Source organism: Trachypithecus francoisi, unplaced genomic scaffold (assembly GCF_009764315.1).
Source record: "Trachypithecus francoisi isolate TF-2019V2 unplaced genomic scaffold, Tfra_2.0 Lachesis_group4, whole genome shotgun sequence".
NCBI lineage: Eukaryota > Metazoa > Chordata > Mammalia > Primates > Cercopithecidae > Trachypithecus > Trachypithecus francoisi.
In genome coordinates this window covers 126,613,964-126,631,621 of record NW_022681469.1, presented here as the reverse complement: position 1 = coordinate 126,631,621, position 17,658 = coordinate 126,613,964, and the positions used below count along the sequence as shown (strand labels likewise).

Genomic DNA, 17,658 nt, shown 5'->3' with positions numbered 1-17,658 from the left:
AGCAAGCGCACGCATTGTTCCAGGCCCTCTTGTATGTTGTAGAAGGGAGGGACCAAGTTCGAACTTGCATTAAAGATCCTTGCCGCTTGGCTTTGACTCTGGACTCTGGTGGTCTTCTTCGGGGAATAAACGGTCTGGGCATAACAGGGTTCTCCAGAAAAACAAAACCGAACCCCTGTGTTAGGGTTTTACAGAAAAACAACCAGTAGTCAGGGCAAGGCAAACCATTAGCACTGGCTGCTTTGCTAGTGGGTTGGAAGGGATCTCACTGAATTTAGAGTGGTAGATAACACGCATGCCTACTGTATATATGGGGAGGGGTCGGGGGTAGAGAGAGAAAGAGACTGATTTTAAGGAATTCATTTATGTGATTGTGGGGCTTTCAAGTCTGAAATTCATAGGGCAGTTGGGCAGAGATGAGTTGATGTTGCAGTCTTGTTCCCAGAGCAAACTGAGGGTCGGGCTACTATTTCTTGTGGCCCAATAACGAGATGCAGATGAACTGGGGAGAAAGAGAGTTTTTATTTCTGTAACCGGTTACAGGGAGGCCTGGAAATTATCACCAGACCAACTTAAAATTACAAAGTTTTTCTGAGCTTATGTACCTTCTGACCTATATGTCTGCATGTAAGTGTGCATTCATCTAAAGATGTAAGTGATCTGTAACTAAAGTCTGAGTCCTGAAGTGCATTTGCTGGAGCCTCAGTAAGTTTACTTAATCTAAATGGGTCTAGGTGCTGGGGTGATTACCCTTATCTTGTCTCCTGCTAAATCACGGAGATTTGGGGAGTTCCTTCAGACTTCCAATAAACTTGTTTGTGGAGGCCTGGGGAGTTTCTTCAGACCCCCAATAAAACTCGTTTAATCCTAAATGGGTCCTGTTAAGAATTCCTTCGTTATTTTGTCATGCTTTAAGGCCCAGGAAAGGCCTAGGCAAAACTCTTGGTGGGCTTTTGTTACATTCCAGCCGTTGTATAACGGCACTGGCTTTTTTTTTTTTTTTTAGCTTTTAATATTGAACTGAACCACTCAGTCAGTACTGAAACAGTTGTTATGGAGGCCTGCGTTAGTGACCTGGCCTGCCACAGTCTTGACTCCAGATTCTACTGGGTAGCAGGCTGGACACACAGGCAGGGTTTCCATGTTGTAGTTCTTTCCCAGGAAACCTCAGTCTTTGCTCTTAAAACCTTTACCTGTTAGACGAGGCCTTCCTGTGTTATGGAGGGTAATCCACTTTACTAGAAATCTGTTGATTTAAATGTTAATCACATCTAAAATATACCTTCACAGCCATATCTAGACTGGTGTTTGACCAAACAACTGGGCACCAAAGCCTAGCCAAGTTGACACATAAAATTAACTGCCACACTTGCCTTCTGAGGATTCAGGGTAAATTATTTTGGTGTAGATGTAGTCTGGTTGCTGTCTGTTTCCCACTGTATACCCTTGTTCTAGCTAAACTAGCAGCTCCAGCTGTTTCATATACATTCTTCTGCTTTTGCACATCCATGCCTTTGGTCATTGTGTACCTGCAGCTTAGAGTGCTTCCTGTGTCCAGATCTTACCTGTCCTTCTGAGGATTAGATCACAGATGTTTATACATACAATATTCTTTGCAGCCTATACACCAGCTCTCCTAAACTTCTTCCTGTCACCTAATTATGCTATGTTCTGTCTTGCCATTGTGCTTTTGCACACAAGTTCCTTTGGTTTAGAATATCCCTCCCTTCTCTTCTCTTTTCTTTTTTAAAGAGACGGGGTCTCGGTATGTTGCCTGGGCTGGTCTCGAACTCTTGAGCTCAGACGATCCTCCCATCTCGGTCTCCCAAAGAGCTGTGATTACAGGTGTAAGCTGCTGCACCTGGTCCTTCCCTCCTACTTTCTGTAAAACTTTTACAGCTTCCTCAGGTCAATTACATGCTCCTTTTCATTATGCTCCCATTGTCCCTTTGCATATTTCCACTGAGGCACTCATCACATTTTATTGTTATTGTTTACATATCTGTCTGTCAAAAGACTTTGTCTCCCAAGAGCAGAGGTTACTCTACTGTTTTCCTTTTAAAAGTTGGTCCTCAGTCGAGCCTGAGTATCTGGTCTGTAGTACCTAAATAAATTGTGGGATAATAAACTGAATCTCTGTTAAAGATTTGGAAGTTGTTTCATGTTTCTTCTATAATTTCTCATTGTTAGAATGTGGAGCTAATAACTGCTTGGAGATGAGGCAAGTCTGAATGGCAGAGTTCAGCCTTGAGTTGGACTCCAGACATTCTTGGGCTTATTAAATATTTGGTTGACTCACTGAAAGAAATAGTTTTATTTATTTTCCATTCTTTACCAGGTACATAGTTTCAGAATTACTGTATTAACAAAAGCTGTTTCCGATTATAGACATTGATTTATTTTTACTCAAATTTGTATATACTGTATATACTGAGTAAAACAAATTTTGCTCAAATTTGTTTTAAGAATATCAGAGAATCCTTTGGGAGGCTGAGGAGGGTGGATCATGAGGTCAGGAGATCGAGACCATCCTGGCTAACACAGTGAAACCCCGTCTCTACTAAAAATACAAAAAATTAGGCCGGGCGCGGTGGCTCAAGCCTGTAATCCCAGCACTTTGGGAGGCCGAGACGGGCGGATCACGCGGTCAGGAGATCGAGACCATCCTGGCTAATATGGTGAAACCCTGTCTCTACTTAAAAATACAAAAAAACTAGCCGGGCGACGAGGCCGGCGCCTGTAGTCCCAGCTACTCGGGAGGCTGAGGCAGGAGAATGGCGTAAACCCGGGAGGCGGAGCTTGCAGTGAGCTGAGATCCAGCCACTGCACTCCAGCCTGGGTGGCAGAGCGAGACTCCGTCTCAAAAAAAAAAAAAAAAATACAAAAAATTAGCCGGGCATGGTGGCGGGCGCCTGTAGTCCCAGCTACTCGGGAGGCTGAGGCAGGAGAATGGCATGAACCCAGGAGGTGGAGCTTGCAGTGAGCCGAGACCGTGCCACTGCACTCCAGCCTGGGCGACTGAGCGAGACTCCGTTTCAAAAAAAAAAGAATATCAGAGAATCCAAGACTGTTTCAGCTTTTTTCTACCTAAAATGCAGTGGTGATAACTGGTGACTGATTTGTAAGCAATCTCAATGTAATGATAAAATAACGTTTTCCTTTCTCTACTAGATGTTGGTTATCTTTCCGAAGTAGACTCTCCATGGCCTGAACATTTTCCGAAAATCATTTTGAGCAAAATATCTGTTTAATAACAAGATAACCACATCAAGATGGTTGGAAAGCTGAAGCAGAACTTACTATTGGCATGTCTGGTGATTAGTTCTGTGACTGTGTTTTACTTGGGCCAGCATGCCATGGAATGCCATCACCGGATAGAGGAACGTAGCCAGCCAGTCAAACTGGAGAGCACAAGGACCACTGTGAGAACTGGTCTGGACCTCAAAGCCAACAAAACCTTTGCCTATCACAAAGATATGCCTTTAATATTTATTGGAGGTGTGCCTCGGAGTGGAACCACACTGATGAGGGCCATGCTGGATGCACATCCTGACATTCGCTGTGGAGAGGAAACCAGGGTCATTCCCCGAATCCTGGCCCTGAAGCAGATGTGGTCACGGTCAAGTAAAGAGAAGATCCGCCTGGATGAGGCTGGTGTTACTGATGAAGTGCTGGATTCTGCCATGCAAGCTTTCTTACTAGAAATCATTGTTAAGCATGGGGAGCCAGCCCCTTATTTATGTAATAAAGATCCTTTTGCCCTGAAATCTTTAACTTACCTTGCTAGGTTATTCCCCAATGCCAAATTTCTCCTGATGGTCCGAGATGGCCGGGCATCAGTACATTCGATGATTTCTCGAAAAGTTACTATAGCTGGATTTGACCTGAACAGCTATAGGGACTGTTTGACCAAGTGGAATCGTGCTATAGAGACCATGTATAACCAGTGTATGGAGGTTGGTTATAAAAAGTGCATGTTGGTTCACTATGAACAACTTGTCTTACATCCTGAACGATGGATGAGAACACTCTTAAAGTTCCTCCAGATTCCATGGAACTATTCGGTATTGCACCATGAAGAGATGATTGGGAAAGCTGGGGGAGTGTCTCTGTCAAAGTGAGTAGAAGACTTTTTTTATTTTGACTCTATATTTAGCTAATAATCTATACATATGTATGTATGTGTTTTATATATATATGTGTGTATGTACCTGTGTATGTATATATAGAAACTGAAGGCCTTTTCTGGAACAGATACAGATTCACTGATGAGGTTTCTTTTTTTATTAATTCTCTGCTAGTTTATTATGGATTTTCACTTATTTATACTTCATTTTTTCATTTATATATCGTGGCCCTCTTATTTGTTTGATGGATACAAACCCAACTTACAGGCGGTGAAAAGCCTTCTTCAAGGCCTCAGACCTTAATGTTCATCATTCAGTTTTAGTGGCTTCTGATTTCTAATTTCTAGATTTTTTTTTTTTTTTTTTTTTTTTTGAGACGGAGTCTCGCTCTGTCGCCCGGGCTGGAGTGTAGTGGCCGGATCTCAGCCCACTGCAAGCTCCGCCTCCCGGGTTTACGCCATTCCCCTGCCTCAGCCTCCCGAGTAGCTGGAACTACAGGCGCCCGCCACCTCGCCTGGCTAGTTTTTTGTATTTTTTAGTAGAGACGGGGTTTCACCGTGTTAGCCAGGATGGTCTCGATCTCCTGACCTCGTGATCCGCCCGTCTCGGCCTCCTAAAGTGCTGGGATTACAGGCTTGAGCCACCGCGCCCGGCCCCTAATTTCTAGATATTGTTGTTAATGAGGATAGTCGGCTTTTTTGTGGATAAAGGTTAAAATCAGGAAGTGCGTATATCATGTTAATAAGCACATAGTGAATTATAAGCATTTTGAAATTTTTAGTGGTAGAGAAAAATAAAAGCATCGTCTAACCTAATCTCTTCATTTTATGGACAAGTAGACTGAGTCACAGTAAGATTAAAACAATTTGTTCAGATTTAGATGGCAAGACCAGAATTCGAATATGTGTGCCCTGGTCTCCATGAGGTCGTGCTTTTCTCCATGGCATTTTACTACGTGTCGTGCTTCCTTTGTCATCTGAAGGATATAACCTCTCTTATTTTTTACAAAAGGCTAGAGAATCTCCAAAATTTGGAAGCCTAATCCATACAAGAAGTTCCTTGGATTCAAAACTTCTTAAATGATGATTTTTAACATTTTGCTGCTTTTCTTATGAAGTGACAACTAGTATACCCTCCCACCTGTCTTGATGACTTATATACCTGGAATTAGGATATAAAAATGGAAACTACTATTAAATTGAGGTAGCATCTCTTCATGAAGAAAAGTTGGCTATAACTATATTTTTGGTTTTTTTCATTTATCAAAGTAATATATAACCCCTGTAAAAAAGAAGAAAAAGCAATATACTTTCCTTGTGTGCCCTTCTTACTTTCACCAAGGAATATCTCCTTAATTTTTTTTTTTTTTTTTGCTGTATAGAACTTGTATAGTAAATAGATTTCTTATGTAGATAATCTCAAAGGAACAGCTGCCTGCCTATACCGAGCTTTCAATTATTGATTATAAGTTATGACATACTATCACTGTAGTGGCTCTAGGTTGTTTTTATTGATTCAAAGAAAATTTCAGCTCTGGCTACTCTGATTGCAGTTTATTATTATTACCAGATAATAGACTATAATTGATTTTTAATCACCTGCATTAGGTATTTCAGTCTTTGTGCTTGTATGTTGGCCCGGCACGGATGCCACCTACATTTGCTAATATAAAAGGAGCTGTTAGACCACCAGCCTCTTTAGTAGGGATTAAAGAGATATGCTTAGGTTAAATTTTGGTGCCAATCAGGAAGAGAACATCTTGTGTATATACTTGCTATATTTAAGGTAAGCATAAAGGCCAAGAAAATTCATAGAAATTATATTATGAATTAATGAATTTTAGAAAGCAAAGAGACCTTACTTAGCATTTCAGTATGTGGAATGGAGGCCCTGTAAGGCTCTATGTTTTGTCAAAAATTAACGTGTCACAATCATGAGTAGAAGCTACTAATGCTTATTCCAAGATTTTTGCATTTGGGGTCTTTCTAGTTTGGGGCTATTACGGATAAAAGTTGCTGAGAACATTCTTGTACATTACTTTTGGTGGATATAGCATTCATTTCTTTTTTTTTTTTTTTTTTTTTTTTTTTTTTTTTTTTGAGACGGAGTCTCGCTCTGTCGCCCAGGCTGGAGTGCAGTGGCCGGATCTCAGCTCACTGCAAGCTCCGCCTCCCGGGTTTACGCCATTCTCTCGCCTCAGCCTCCCGAGTAGCTGGGACTACAGGCGCCCGCCATCTCGCCCGGCTAATTTTTTGTATTTTTTTAGTAGAGACGGGGTTTCACCGTGTTAGCCAGGATGGTCTCGATCTCCTGACCTCGTGATCCGCCCGTCTCGGCCTCCCAAAGTGCTGGGATTACAGGCTTGAGCCACCGCGCCCGGCCGCATTCATTTCTTTTAGGTATTTACCAATGAATAGAATTGCTGGATGACAAGGGGTATGTGTGTGTGTGTGTGTGTGTGTGTGTGTGTTTGATACTAAGAGTTTTCCAAAGTGTCTCTATCATTCATGTATGGCTGTACTGTAGATGAACATGTTCTAGTTGCCTCACATCTTTACCAACACTTGGTATTTTAGTATTTTCTGGTAGGCTACAATTGTTTTTTAAGACTTAAAAGCAAAATAATATTTGAACCCGTTTTTGAAAGAAAATCTTACCCAGAATTCCAGTATAAAACAAGAACTCCTTTGGTTGAGGTGAGTCTAAACTAGACCATATTTCCTTTTTTTTTTTTTTTTCTGAGACGGAGTTTTGCTGTGTCATCCAGGCTGGAGTGCAGTGGCACGATCTCTGCTCACTGCAACCTCCATCTCCCAGGCTCAAGTGATCCTTCCATCTCAGCCTCCCAAGTAACTGGGATTACAGGCATGCACCACTGTGCCCAGCTTTTTTTTTTTTTTTTTTTTTTTTTTTTGTAGTTTTGGTAGAGCCCCATGCTGTCCACACTGGTCTCAAACCCCTGAGTTCAGGCAATCCATGTACCTCAGCCTCCCAGAGTACTGGGGTTACATGCATGAGCCACTATACCTAACGAGCTATACTTCTTTTTTTAAGATTGAATCCCTACTTTCAAAAACTGCTTAATGGGGAATAAGGCAGAAACATACAAAATTATTACATAGTACCAAGTTGTAAATATCCCATGTTCATTGTAATGAAGAATTTATCACCTAGAGTCAGTCATCCTGTGTGCTTTTCTTTTTATTTAAACATTTTTATTCTGGGAAAATTGTTTAAAATAAATATTTTAATACTTAGTATTACGTAGTATTACAATACTTAAATATTTAGGTAACCTTCAAGGTTTGAAGATGTCACCAGATGGCCTAGGGACACTTATAGAAGTTGTCAAAAATAGAGATATCAGCAGGCTTTCACAGTTCTGCCTCTTGTGTTGTTAACTATGAAAGTTAACCTTTACTTTGCTTAGAAATTTCCAATTATTTACCGTCAGGGTGGCATCTCTTGCTTCTCTGGGCAGTTCCAGTTACAGAACAGTCAAGCAGAAGTAAAGTTTGAGGCTATTTAACGTTGCCCTTTTCTCATGGTTTGTGGATTTTTTTGTGGAATTTTAGTTGTCTCCATCAGGGAACTTTTGGGAAGTTACAAGAGTGTACAGTTACTTCTGTTATTAAACTCATTATGATACCATGAAATTACCTGGAACTAATAAAAATCAAGTTTGCTAGGTCAAAAGAGCAAAACCAGAAAAGCAGATTAATGTAACAGTGATGCTTAGACAACAAGTGCAGGAATCACAACTACAATTCAGAGACGAGTTCTTATCTACACTTAGAGCAGAAAGAGAATGTAGCAACTATTAAACACAAATAAATTAGAATGAAAAAGATAATGGTAGTGATAAGTACAAGAGAACAAATAAGAATATTAAAACTGACACTCTACAGCTTCTAATAAGTAAAGCAGACAAAAAAAACCTCTAAATCAGATCAAAAGCAAAGAAAGACTAAATAAATGAGTGAAAATAATGCAAAAGGTTTTTTGGAAATGGAGATATTTTGAGGAAGTAGGAAGAATAATTAGTAATTTATTAAATTTATAACACAGTTTCTTTTTACTATCCAAAGTGAAATTTAGTTTTGTTAAAGAAAAAATTATTCAGTGATACTTGCTAAGGCATGAGGCAGTGTTTATTTAGCACCTTTGCAGGAGATACAGGGACCACTGCAATCGGGTCTTGCAGTGGGGGATAGAGATTGGACTTAACTCTGAATACAGCATGGGCAAGTGGGAATTTATAGCCAGGGAGCAAGGTGAGGGTCAGTGGATGGAAAATTACTATGAGGAAACATCAGGGGTCAGGGGCATTCTGGCTAAATTTACCTGATAGGATTCTCACTGAAGATAGACCAGGGTGATCAGACATCACCTGGGGATTGGTGGAGGATGAGAAACCTGAGAGTGATTAGTTATCAAGGGTCGGAGGTTCTTGCTAAACTGCCTTGGCAGGGTTCTTTGCTAAAACTGGAATTTTTTTTTTTCTTTTTTTGAGACGGAGTCTTTCTCTGTCTCCCAGGCTGGAGTGCAGTGGCGCGATTTTGGCTCACTGCAAGCTCCACCCTCCGGGTTCACACCATTCTCCTGCCTCAGCTTCCTGAGTAGCTGGGACTATAGGTGCCCACCGCCATGCCTGGCTAATTTTTTGTATTTTTAGTAGAGATGGGGTTTCACTGTGTTAGCCAGGATGGTCTCAATCTCTTGACCTCGTGATCCACCTGCCTCAGCCTCCCAAAGTGCTGGGATTACGGGCATGAGCCACCGCACCAGCCTAAAACTGGATTTTATAAAGAAGTGCACTGATGGTCCTAGGAGAAGGTTCAGGAACCTGACTGAAGTTTGGTCACACAAAGAATCTTTGTCAGTTTGGAAACTTAAAATTCTTACATCTTATGGGATTAACAGAAAACTCAATAGCCACTTGAAATTCTTCTGAAATTTAAGGATAAAAATATTTTGAGCAAGTGAAGGGAATGACAGACAATATTCACAAAGATTATGAGCATTAATAGCATGGAAAATTAATAGCAGGCAAATTGGGATCATCTGAGCTCCACTAGCTCAGTCTGAAATGTCCCAGAAGAATTTTATAAATATTACATGTAGTGTTTTTTTTTTCTTTCATGAAACTATCAGAGAACAAGTCTGTTTATTTGTGAAAACTTCTCCTTTGTGAAGGCACTGCCTAAGGATGCTATTGGGGTTGTGTCTTTTTTTTTTTTCCTTTGGATATAGGGTCTTGCTCTGTCACCTAGGCTGGAGTACAGTGGCAAGATTATGGCTCACTGCAGCCTTGAACTTCTGGGCTCAAACGATCTTCTCACCTTAGCTTCCTGTTAGTAGGTGCATGCCATCATGCCTGGCTAATTTTTTTTTTTTTTTTGGTAGAGACAGGGTCTCACTATGTTACCCAGGCTGGACTCGAACTCCTGGCCTCAAGCAGTCTTCCTGCCTTGGCCTCCCAAAGTGCTGGGATTACCGCTGTGAGCTGCCGTGCCTAGCCTCCTTTTGCAAGTTATATTGAAGACAGAAGTGACTGAGACATCTTAACTGGAGAGGAGGAATTGAATAAACAAGGGATACAAGTGACAGTAAAGTGGGCTGTGAAAGGAAATCAGAGAGCTGATGAAACACTGCATTTCAAAGTGTGTCAGTGAAAGACTGAGAAGAAGCAGAACCAGAACATGAATTAATAAGGCAACATTTGTACTTTTCTTGGAGAATATAGCAATTGGTAGCAAACATTAGAAGTTGGATATCAGATCATTTATTAGTTTGATTAGATTTCTCTACAAATAATGGAGATCCAAAATAACAAAGATTTCCAAATAATGGCTGTTATGTAGAAGAAGGCAGACCAGGGCTGCTTTGTCAGCTCTGCAGTCATCTGGCATCTAGGCTGCTTCCAGCTTTTGTCTCCATCATTCCCAGGATCCAAGTTGGAGTGCCAGTCATTTCATCTACATTCTAAGCAGCACAGCAGGGGTGGATGTATGTGAAACAAATGGCGTTTAGTATTTTTTGAGGATATTTCTTAGAAGCTTCCAGCTAGTACTTCTTGCTTTTCACTGGCCACCACACCCAGCTGATTTTGTGTATGTGTGTGTGTGTGTTTTTAGTAGAGATGGGATTTCACCATGTTAGCCAGGATGGCCTTGATCTCCTGACCTCATGATCGGCCCATGAGCCACCATGCCTGGCCAATATGTGTATTGTTTTTAAATGTTCTGTTAGTTGCTGGTGTATACAATTGTAAATGACTTGTATATCTATATCCTGCAGCTTTCCTAATGTTTTGTGGTTTTGCCTAAGCTAGGACTTCTAATAGTAATAAGCAACCTTGGTTTAAAACAGTTGTTGTTGCTGGGTGCTCACGCCTGTAATCCGAGCACTTTTTGAGGCCGAATTGGGCGGATCACGAAGTCAGGAGATCGAGACCATCCTGGCTAACACGGTGAAACTCCATCTCTACTAAAAATACAAAAAATTAGCTGGGCACCTGTAGTCCCAGCTACTTGGGAGGCTGAGGCAGGAGAATGGCGTGAATCCGGGAGGCGGAACTTGGAGTGAGCAGAGATCACACCACTGCACTCCAGCCTGGGCGACAGAGCGAGACAACGTCTCAAAAAAAAAAAAAAGTTCTTCTTAAGTGGGGGCAGTTTGTTCCCCAGGGGACATTTGGCAATGTCTGGAGACTTTTTGGTTGTCACATTTGGGGAAGTGGAGGTGATACTGCTGGCCTTAAATAGAAAGAGGCTGGGGTGTTGCTAAACATCCTGCAATTATAGGACAGCTACTACAACAAAGTATTTATCCGGCCCCAAATGTCAGTTGTGCCAAGGTTGAGAAATCATGTTTTAAAGGGAATGCCTTAAACGATATTTTATTATTATGCAGAATTCCAGACACAAAAATAAATTGATAAGCAGAATTCCCAATACCAACAGTTAACCATTGTAGGCCAGTATTGTTAGCTCCTTTCCTTCCCCCAACTTCTGCTGAATTATTATTTTAAAACAAATACAAGATATCACATCATTCCATCTATAAATACTTCTCTGTGTGTCACTAGAGGTTCCCAAATTATGGTTTCAGAATACCAAAAAAATCCTTCAGACCTTCCCAGGAGATCTGCAAGATTAAAACTATTTTCACAATAATACTAAGATGTTATTTGAATTTTCATTCTGTTGACATTTGTGCTGATAGTGCAGAAGAGCCGAAAACTCTGGATGCCTTAGCACAGATCAAGGCTGTGGCACCAAACTGTACTTAGTGGTCATTGTACTTGTAGTACTGTCAGATTCTCTTCTGCTTAAAAAAAAAACCAACTGGATTTAAGTAAGAATGTGATTCATGAAGCAGTACAATTTTTTTTAGTCTTCTGCCTAATGGTTTTAGTGATCATTGATGAATCATTGCCCAGGCCTACTATTTTATTAAGTCTGGCCAAATGGTAGTCTAATTTAAAATTTCCTTCTGTATTCATTAATGATATTTTTCTATAAAGAAGACTGTGCTTATACCAACTGTTTAGTTACTCCTAAATATCCTGTGTATAGGAAATGAAGGAAAAAGATTTATTTTTTTTCCCAGAACAGAGTTCACTCTAAAGGGAATATGTTTAATGAATTTTGTTGTATTTATTTTAATGTACATTATTTGTATATGCTGTTAGTTTTCTTTCTCTTTGTTGATACCTTTTATCAAGTTGAAGAATTTCTCTTCTATTTCTAGTTCACTAAGAGTTTTCACAGTTAATGGATATTGTATTTGTTTTTTCTTGCTGTGTAGTAAGGTACCCCAGAATTTAGTGGCTGAAAACAACAAACATTATATAAAAGTTTCTGTGTGTCGGGAATATGGACACAGCATAGCTGGATCTTCTGCCTCAGAGTCCCTCACAAGACTGCATCAGGGCTGGACTGGGGAAGGAATGATTTCCTAGTTCATGTGGTATTTGGCACGATTCAGTTCCTTATCTGTCATAGGTGGAGGGCCTTAGTTCCTTGCCGTGTATGTTTCTGTATAGGGCTACTTAACATGGCAGCTGGCAAGCAAAAAGAGCCAGAGAAGGTAAAGAAGATGGAAGTTACATCTTTTGCAACCTTATCTCAGAAGTGACATCCTATCACTTTTGCCATATTAATTAGAATCAAATTGCTAGGCCCAGCTAAAATCAAGTAGACGGGATTACACAAAGGTAGGAATACCAGGAGTTGGGAACCATCAGGTGCTGTTTTAGAAGCAGCCTTCCAGCCTGCCCTCTGGCCCCCAGTGACTCATGTCTCTTGCGTATGCCCCTCTTAATTTGCCCCTTTCTCCAGGTCTCCAAAAGTCTCATTCCGTTACAGCATCAGCTCACAGTCCAGAATCTTACCATCTAAATCAGGTCCAGTTATGAATGAGGCTTATGGGTGAAGTTTCTTTCTTTTTTTTTTTTTTCTTGAGACAGCGTCTCACTCTGTTGCCTAGGCTGGAGTGCAGTGGTGCAATCGTGGCTCACTGCAGCCTCAACCTCCTGGGTTCAAGTGATCCTCCTGCCTCAGCCTCCTGAGTAGCTAGGATTACAGTTGTGTGCCACCACAGCTGGCTGATTTTTTGATTTTTAGTGGAGATAGGGTTTCGTATGTTGCCCAGGCTGGTTTCAAACTCCTGGGCTCAGCCTCCCAAAGTGCTAGGATTACAGGTGTGAGCCACTGCACCTGGCCAAAGTTTTTAAAATATAGTTCCTTGTGTACAGTTCCACTCAATCTATAGAAATGTAACATTAAAGGTACAAGTTATTCTCCTTTCCCTATATCCAGTATACAAGGGTGGAACAGGCATGGGATAATAGACATTCCTGTTTAAAGGAGGGAAAATGGGAGGCACAGAAGTGTCACTGGTCCATATCAATTCTGAAATCCAGCCAGGATGTTAGAAGTTCCTTGATTGGTCTCACGGCCTAGGAATAATTCCTGCCCTCCTGACTCTTGATTCCATCTCTGAGTTATTCTTCCTTTTTCATGAAAGGTAGCAGTTAGCAGCTGTGTAGTTTTTTATCAGTCTGCTTCCTGCCAGTAGAATTTTGGGAGTCTAGTGGCCTCTTTTCATGTTGTACTATTTCTGGGTTTTTTTGGTCCAACCTGGCAGTGTTGCTGCTGATATAATTTTCTCAAAAACTTTGTAAGTCTTTTGTGAAACTCATTGGTGTTGATTCCATTGGGTAATAGTCACACCTACAAATCTAAGGTACACCCTTCTTTACTTTGTGATCTTTCTCAGATGGCTGAGGGACAATGTTCTTAAGCTTCCTAGAGCCCCTGTTGTTCAGTCGCGAGGACCTATTAGGCACACCCTTAATTTCTTTAAAGAGTCCTTTATATGACAGAATTACTGGGAACTATTTTCCAGGTAGCCCACCACAAAGGTTGTATTTTGTCAAATTGAAGGAGTCATCTGACTTTCTTTAATCATAAGCTGCAAATATAGTAAGCTGCATTAATAGATTTTCTAATATTTATTTAACTTTGAATTTCTGGAGAAAACCCAACTTGGTCATGATTTATCATCTGAGCTTTGTTTTTGGCTTTGGTATGCAATTTTTTTTTTTTTTTTTTTTGAGACAGAGTCTTGCTCTGTCGCCCAGGGTGGAGTGCAGTGGTGCGATCTTGGCTCACTGCAACCTCCGCCTCCTGGCTTCACGCCATTCTCCTGCCTCAGCCTCCCGAGTAGCTGGGACTACAGGCGCCTGCCACCTCGCCCGGCTAAATTTTTGTATTTTTAGTAGAGACGCAGTTTCACCGTGTTAGCCAGGATGATCTCGATCTCCTGACCTCGTGATCCACGCGCCTTGGCCTCCCAAAGTGCTGGGATTACAGACGTGAGCCACTGCGTCCAGCTAGTATGCTAATTGTTGGCTTAGGATTTTTATATCTATTTCATGAGTGACACTGACCTGTAATTTTCTCTTTTCTTACACTCTAAGTCTCGTTTTGTTCTATAGTTATGCTTCCCTTACAAATTACTTTTGATTGTCTTTTCCCTTAATTTTGGATCACATTTTCCTGATGCTGTGGATTTGAGTAACTTTGGAGTTATATTTTGTGTCTCTAAGCCCTGTTAAAATCCTTGGGAGAATGCTGATTTTATTTTTGTTTTGGTAGGCAGTCAGGCTGGTTAGTTTCTAAACCACAGGTTTTCTCACCTTCTGTGAATAGTATTTCCAGTATCAATTCAAAGACTGCGCTGTGCTACTTTGGGTCTTTCCTATCCACAGACCATTTATGAGTTAGTTTGGAGCTTTGCCAACAGTTTATATTTTAATTTATTCTCAGAGACTTTGCTTTGCTTCCCTGAATCTGTCTCATGTGTGAGCTAGAAGTTGTGCTGGTTCCTGTGCAAAATTATGGGAAACCCTTTCTCTGGCTCGTCTTTTTCCTGGATTCCCCACATACTCTATGGCTCCCAGAGGCTCCTTTCATCGTTAGTATAGTCTGACATTTGGATTTCTTTCAGAGCTTTAGCTGCCTGTGATGCGTTTCTGTATGGCTGGTGCCACCCTTAGGGTGAAGAGCTCAGAGAAAGTGTTAAAAATAATGAGAATGATTCTTACACTCCTTAGACCACTGTGGTCTTTCCCAATTATTTTTGCCTGAAATAGGGGGTTTTGCCCAGAGTTTTTGCTGCTCACATTTGTGCATAGTATGGACTTATGATTCTAATTTTATTCTAAGGATCTTTATATTTCTCAGGGGTTTTTGTTTTGTTTTTTTGAAAAAGTCTTAGTTTCTTAGGTTATTTTTGGTTTATTTAATTCTGGGTTGGCAATAATATTCTCTTAGTGTTTTGAAGATATTATTCCACCATCCACTAGTTGCAGTGGTTGCTGTTGAAAAATCTGCTGTCAGTAATTGTCAGGCCTTTGTTATATATCATTTATCTGACCACTTTAAGCTCTTTATCCTTTGTGTATTTTGTTTTTATTACTGTATTTTGTGAGTAGGTGTGGATTCCTTTTTTTTTTTTGTTTAGCTTGGTAAATGCTCTTCTTGTAAATAATTATAATTTTGTTTCTTTAGACAATATAGGGCTATTTAAATTATTTCTTCTTAAGTGAGCTTTGGTAGTTTGTGTCTTTCAAGGAATTTGTTCATTTCCTCTAAGTTGTAGAATTTATAGGCATCAAGTTGTTTTTAATCATTATTATTTACAATCTGTAGAATCTGTAGTAATCTGTAGAATCTTGCATTCCTGAAATCAGTAATTTTTACTTGGAATGTGTTGAGCTCTTTGGATCAGTGAGTTTTATAGTTTATATAAAATTGGAAAATTGTGTACTTTTTTTTTTCAAAAATTTTTTCTCCTTCTTTTTCTTTTCCTTCAGGACTCCAGTTACACATATATGAGACTGTTTGAAATGTTTCCACAGTTCACCGATTTTTTTCAATTTTATTTTCAAAAATAGGCTGTTTTTTATAGCAGTTCTGGATTCATGGCAAAATTGAACAGAAAGTGTAGAGCATTCCCATATATTGCTTATCCACACACATGCACAGCCTACCCCAATATCAGTATTCTACTGCTATATTTATTACAATCGATGAATTTATGTTGACACATTATTATAACCCAAAGTTCATAGTTTACATTGGTGTTCACTCTTGGCATTGTACATTCTATGGGTTTTGACAAATGTACACTACCATATATCTACCATTTTAGTATCATACAGAATATTTTCACTGCCCTAAAAATCCTCTGTGTTCCACCTATTTATCCTTTCCTTTTCCAGCCCATTGGCAACCACTGATCTTTTACTCTAGCCATAGTTTTCCCTTTTCCAGAATGTCATAGAGTTGCAATCATACAGTATGTAGCCTTTTCAGATTGGGCTGTTTCACTTAGTAATATGCACTTTACTCCATGTCGTCTCATGTCTCCATAGTTTATTTCTTTTTAGCACTGCCGTCAATACAGCTTAAGTATCTCTTATCCAAAATGCTTGGACTAGAAGTGTTTCAAATTTTGTTTTCTTTTTTGGATTTTGAAATATTTGCATATACATGATTAGATATCTTGGGAATGGGACTCAGGTCTAAATATGAAATTCATTTATGTTTCATATTACACCTTATGCACATAGCCTCAAGGTGATTTTATACAATATTTTGAATAATTTTGTTAATGAAACAAAGTCTGTGTTAAGTATGTGTGGAATTTTCCACTTGTGGAGTCAACGTGAATGTCACAAAATTTCATATTTTGGAGCATTTCAAATTTTTGGATTAGGGATGCTCAACGTGTACTTGAATGACTGTACTCCATAATAACTGTGGAATAATCTGTGGAATAACTGTTTTAATGCATTTGGTAATTCTAACATCTGTGTTATTTGAAATTGATTATTTTTCTCATTATGAGTTGTGTTTCCCTGTTTATTTTCATGCCTGATAATATTTGATTGGATGCCAGATGTTGTAAATTTTACTTTTTTGGTTGCTGGATATTTTTTGTTTTGTTTTTGTTTGCTGGATATTTTTGTAGTTCTACAGATATTCTTGAGCTTTGTTCTGGGACACAGTTAACTTACTTGACCAGTTTGATCTTTGGGGATTTTGCTTTTATGATTTGTTAGGTGAGTCTGAAGAAATACTTAGTCTGTGGCTGATTATTCCCTATTACTGAGTCAAGACCTGGCTGAGTACTCTACCAGTACCCAATAAATTATGAGTTTATCCACTCTGGGTGGTAAGAGCAAGCACTATTCCTTGTTCTTTGTGAGTTCTGGGCACAGTTCCCTGTAAATTCGTTCTTTCCACTTAGCACATCTCCAGAATTCTCTCTGTATACAGCTCTCTCCTCTGTGATTCTCTGGCCTGAAAACTCCAACCAGGACTTTCAGCTCCATTTCTCAATTTAGCATCTGCTGGGCTCTGCCTGGGACCCCCTTCTTGTACCACAGCCTGGATATTTTCTCAAGGCAGTAAGCTGGGGCAATTATGGGGATCACTTTTTTCCCATTTTTTGGGAAACACTGTTCTTCATTGCCCTAATATCCAGTGTTTTGAAAATTGTTGTGCAACGTATATTGTCTGTTTTTTTTTTGTTTGTTTTTTTTTTTTTTTTTTGGTTCTTTCAGGTTGTAGTACCCCACTGGATTACTTTGAAGCTTTTCAGTATGGTCCTTTGAAAGATAAGCACTCTTTACTTTTTTCTGAAACCTTTTATATTGTCTGAACTCATCACTTGTAGACAGCACTGTGTTGCTGTGTTCATGAAACATATATAAGTCTATGTACTAGTTTGCTTTATTTCCCAGTATATCAGTTTTGTTCAGTAACAATCATTTGATAGATTAGTGCTCACCTTAAAATCTTTTAAAATTTTGAGCAGCTGATGGCTGTGTATGTTATCTCCTATATCTTTATGTTATCCTGGATTCAGAGCCATAGAATACTACTTAGATTCTTTAGGAAAGTCTTTGTGTGTCTGACATTCTGTTTATCATTTTCATAGAAAACATATTTAA

At 39.7% G+C, this 17,658-nt stretch overlaps 2 protein-coding genes across 16 annotated transcripts in view; both read left to right on the top strand.

Annotated features, from left to right (window-relative positions):
* RABGEF1 (RAB guanine nucleotide exchange factor 1) overlaps positions 1-17,658 on the top strand; it is a 1,203,668-nt gene that overhangs the window by 758,331 nt on the left and 427,679 nt on the right. The gene's annotated exons all lie outside the window — the stretch shown is intronic.
* The window catches only part of TPST1 (tyrosylprotein sulfotransferase 1), a 144,715-nt gene that overhangs the window by 27,604 nt on the left and 99,453 nt on the right, over positions 1-17,658 (top strand). For all 4 annotated transcript variants that reach the window (XR_004433011.1, XM_033193402.1, XM_033193401.1 and 1 more), the window contains exon 2: positions 3,172-4,117. Coding sequence is in view for 3 of the 4 variants with exons in the window: in XM_033193402.1 (XP_033049293.1) it covers positions 3,273-4,117 (845 nt within the window). In the remaining variant the exon portion in view is untranslated. The remainder of the gene's footprint in view (positions 1-3,171; positions 4,118-17,658) is intronic.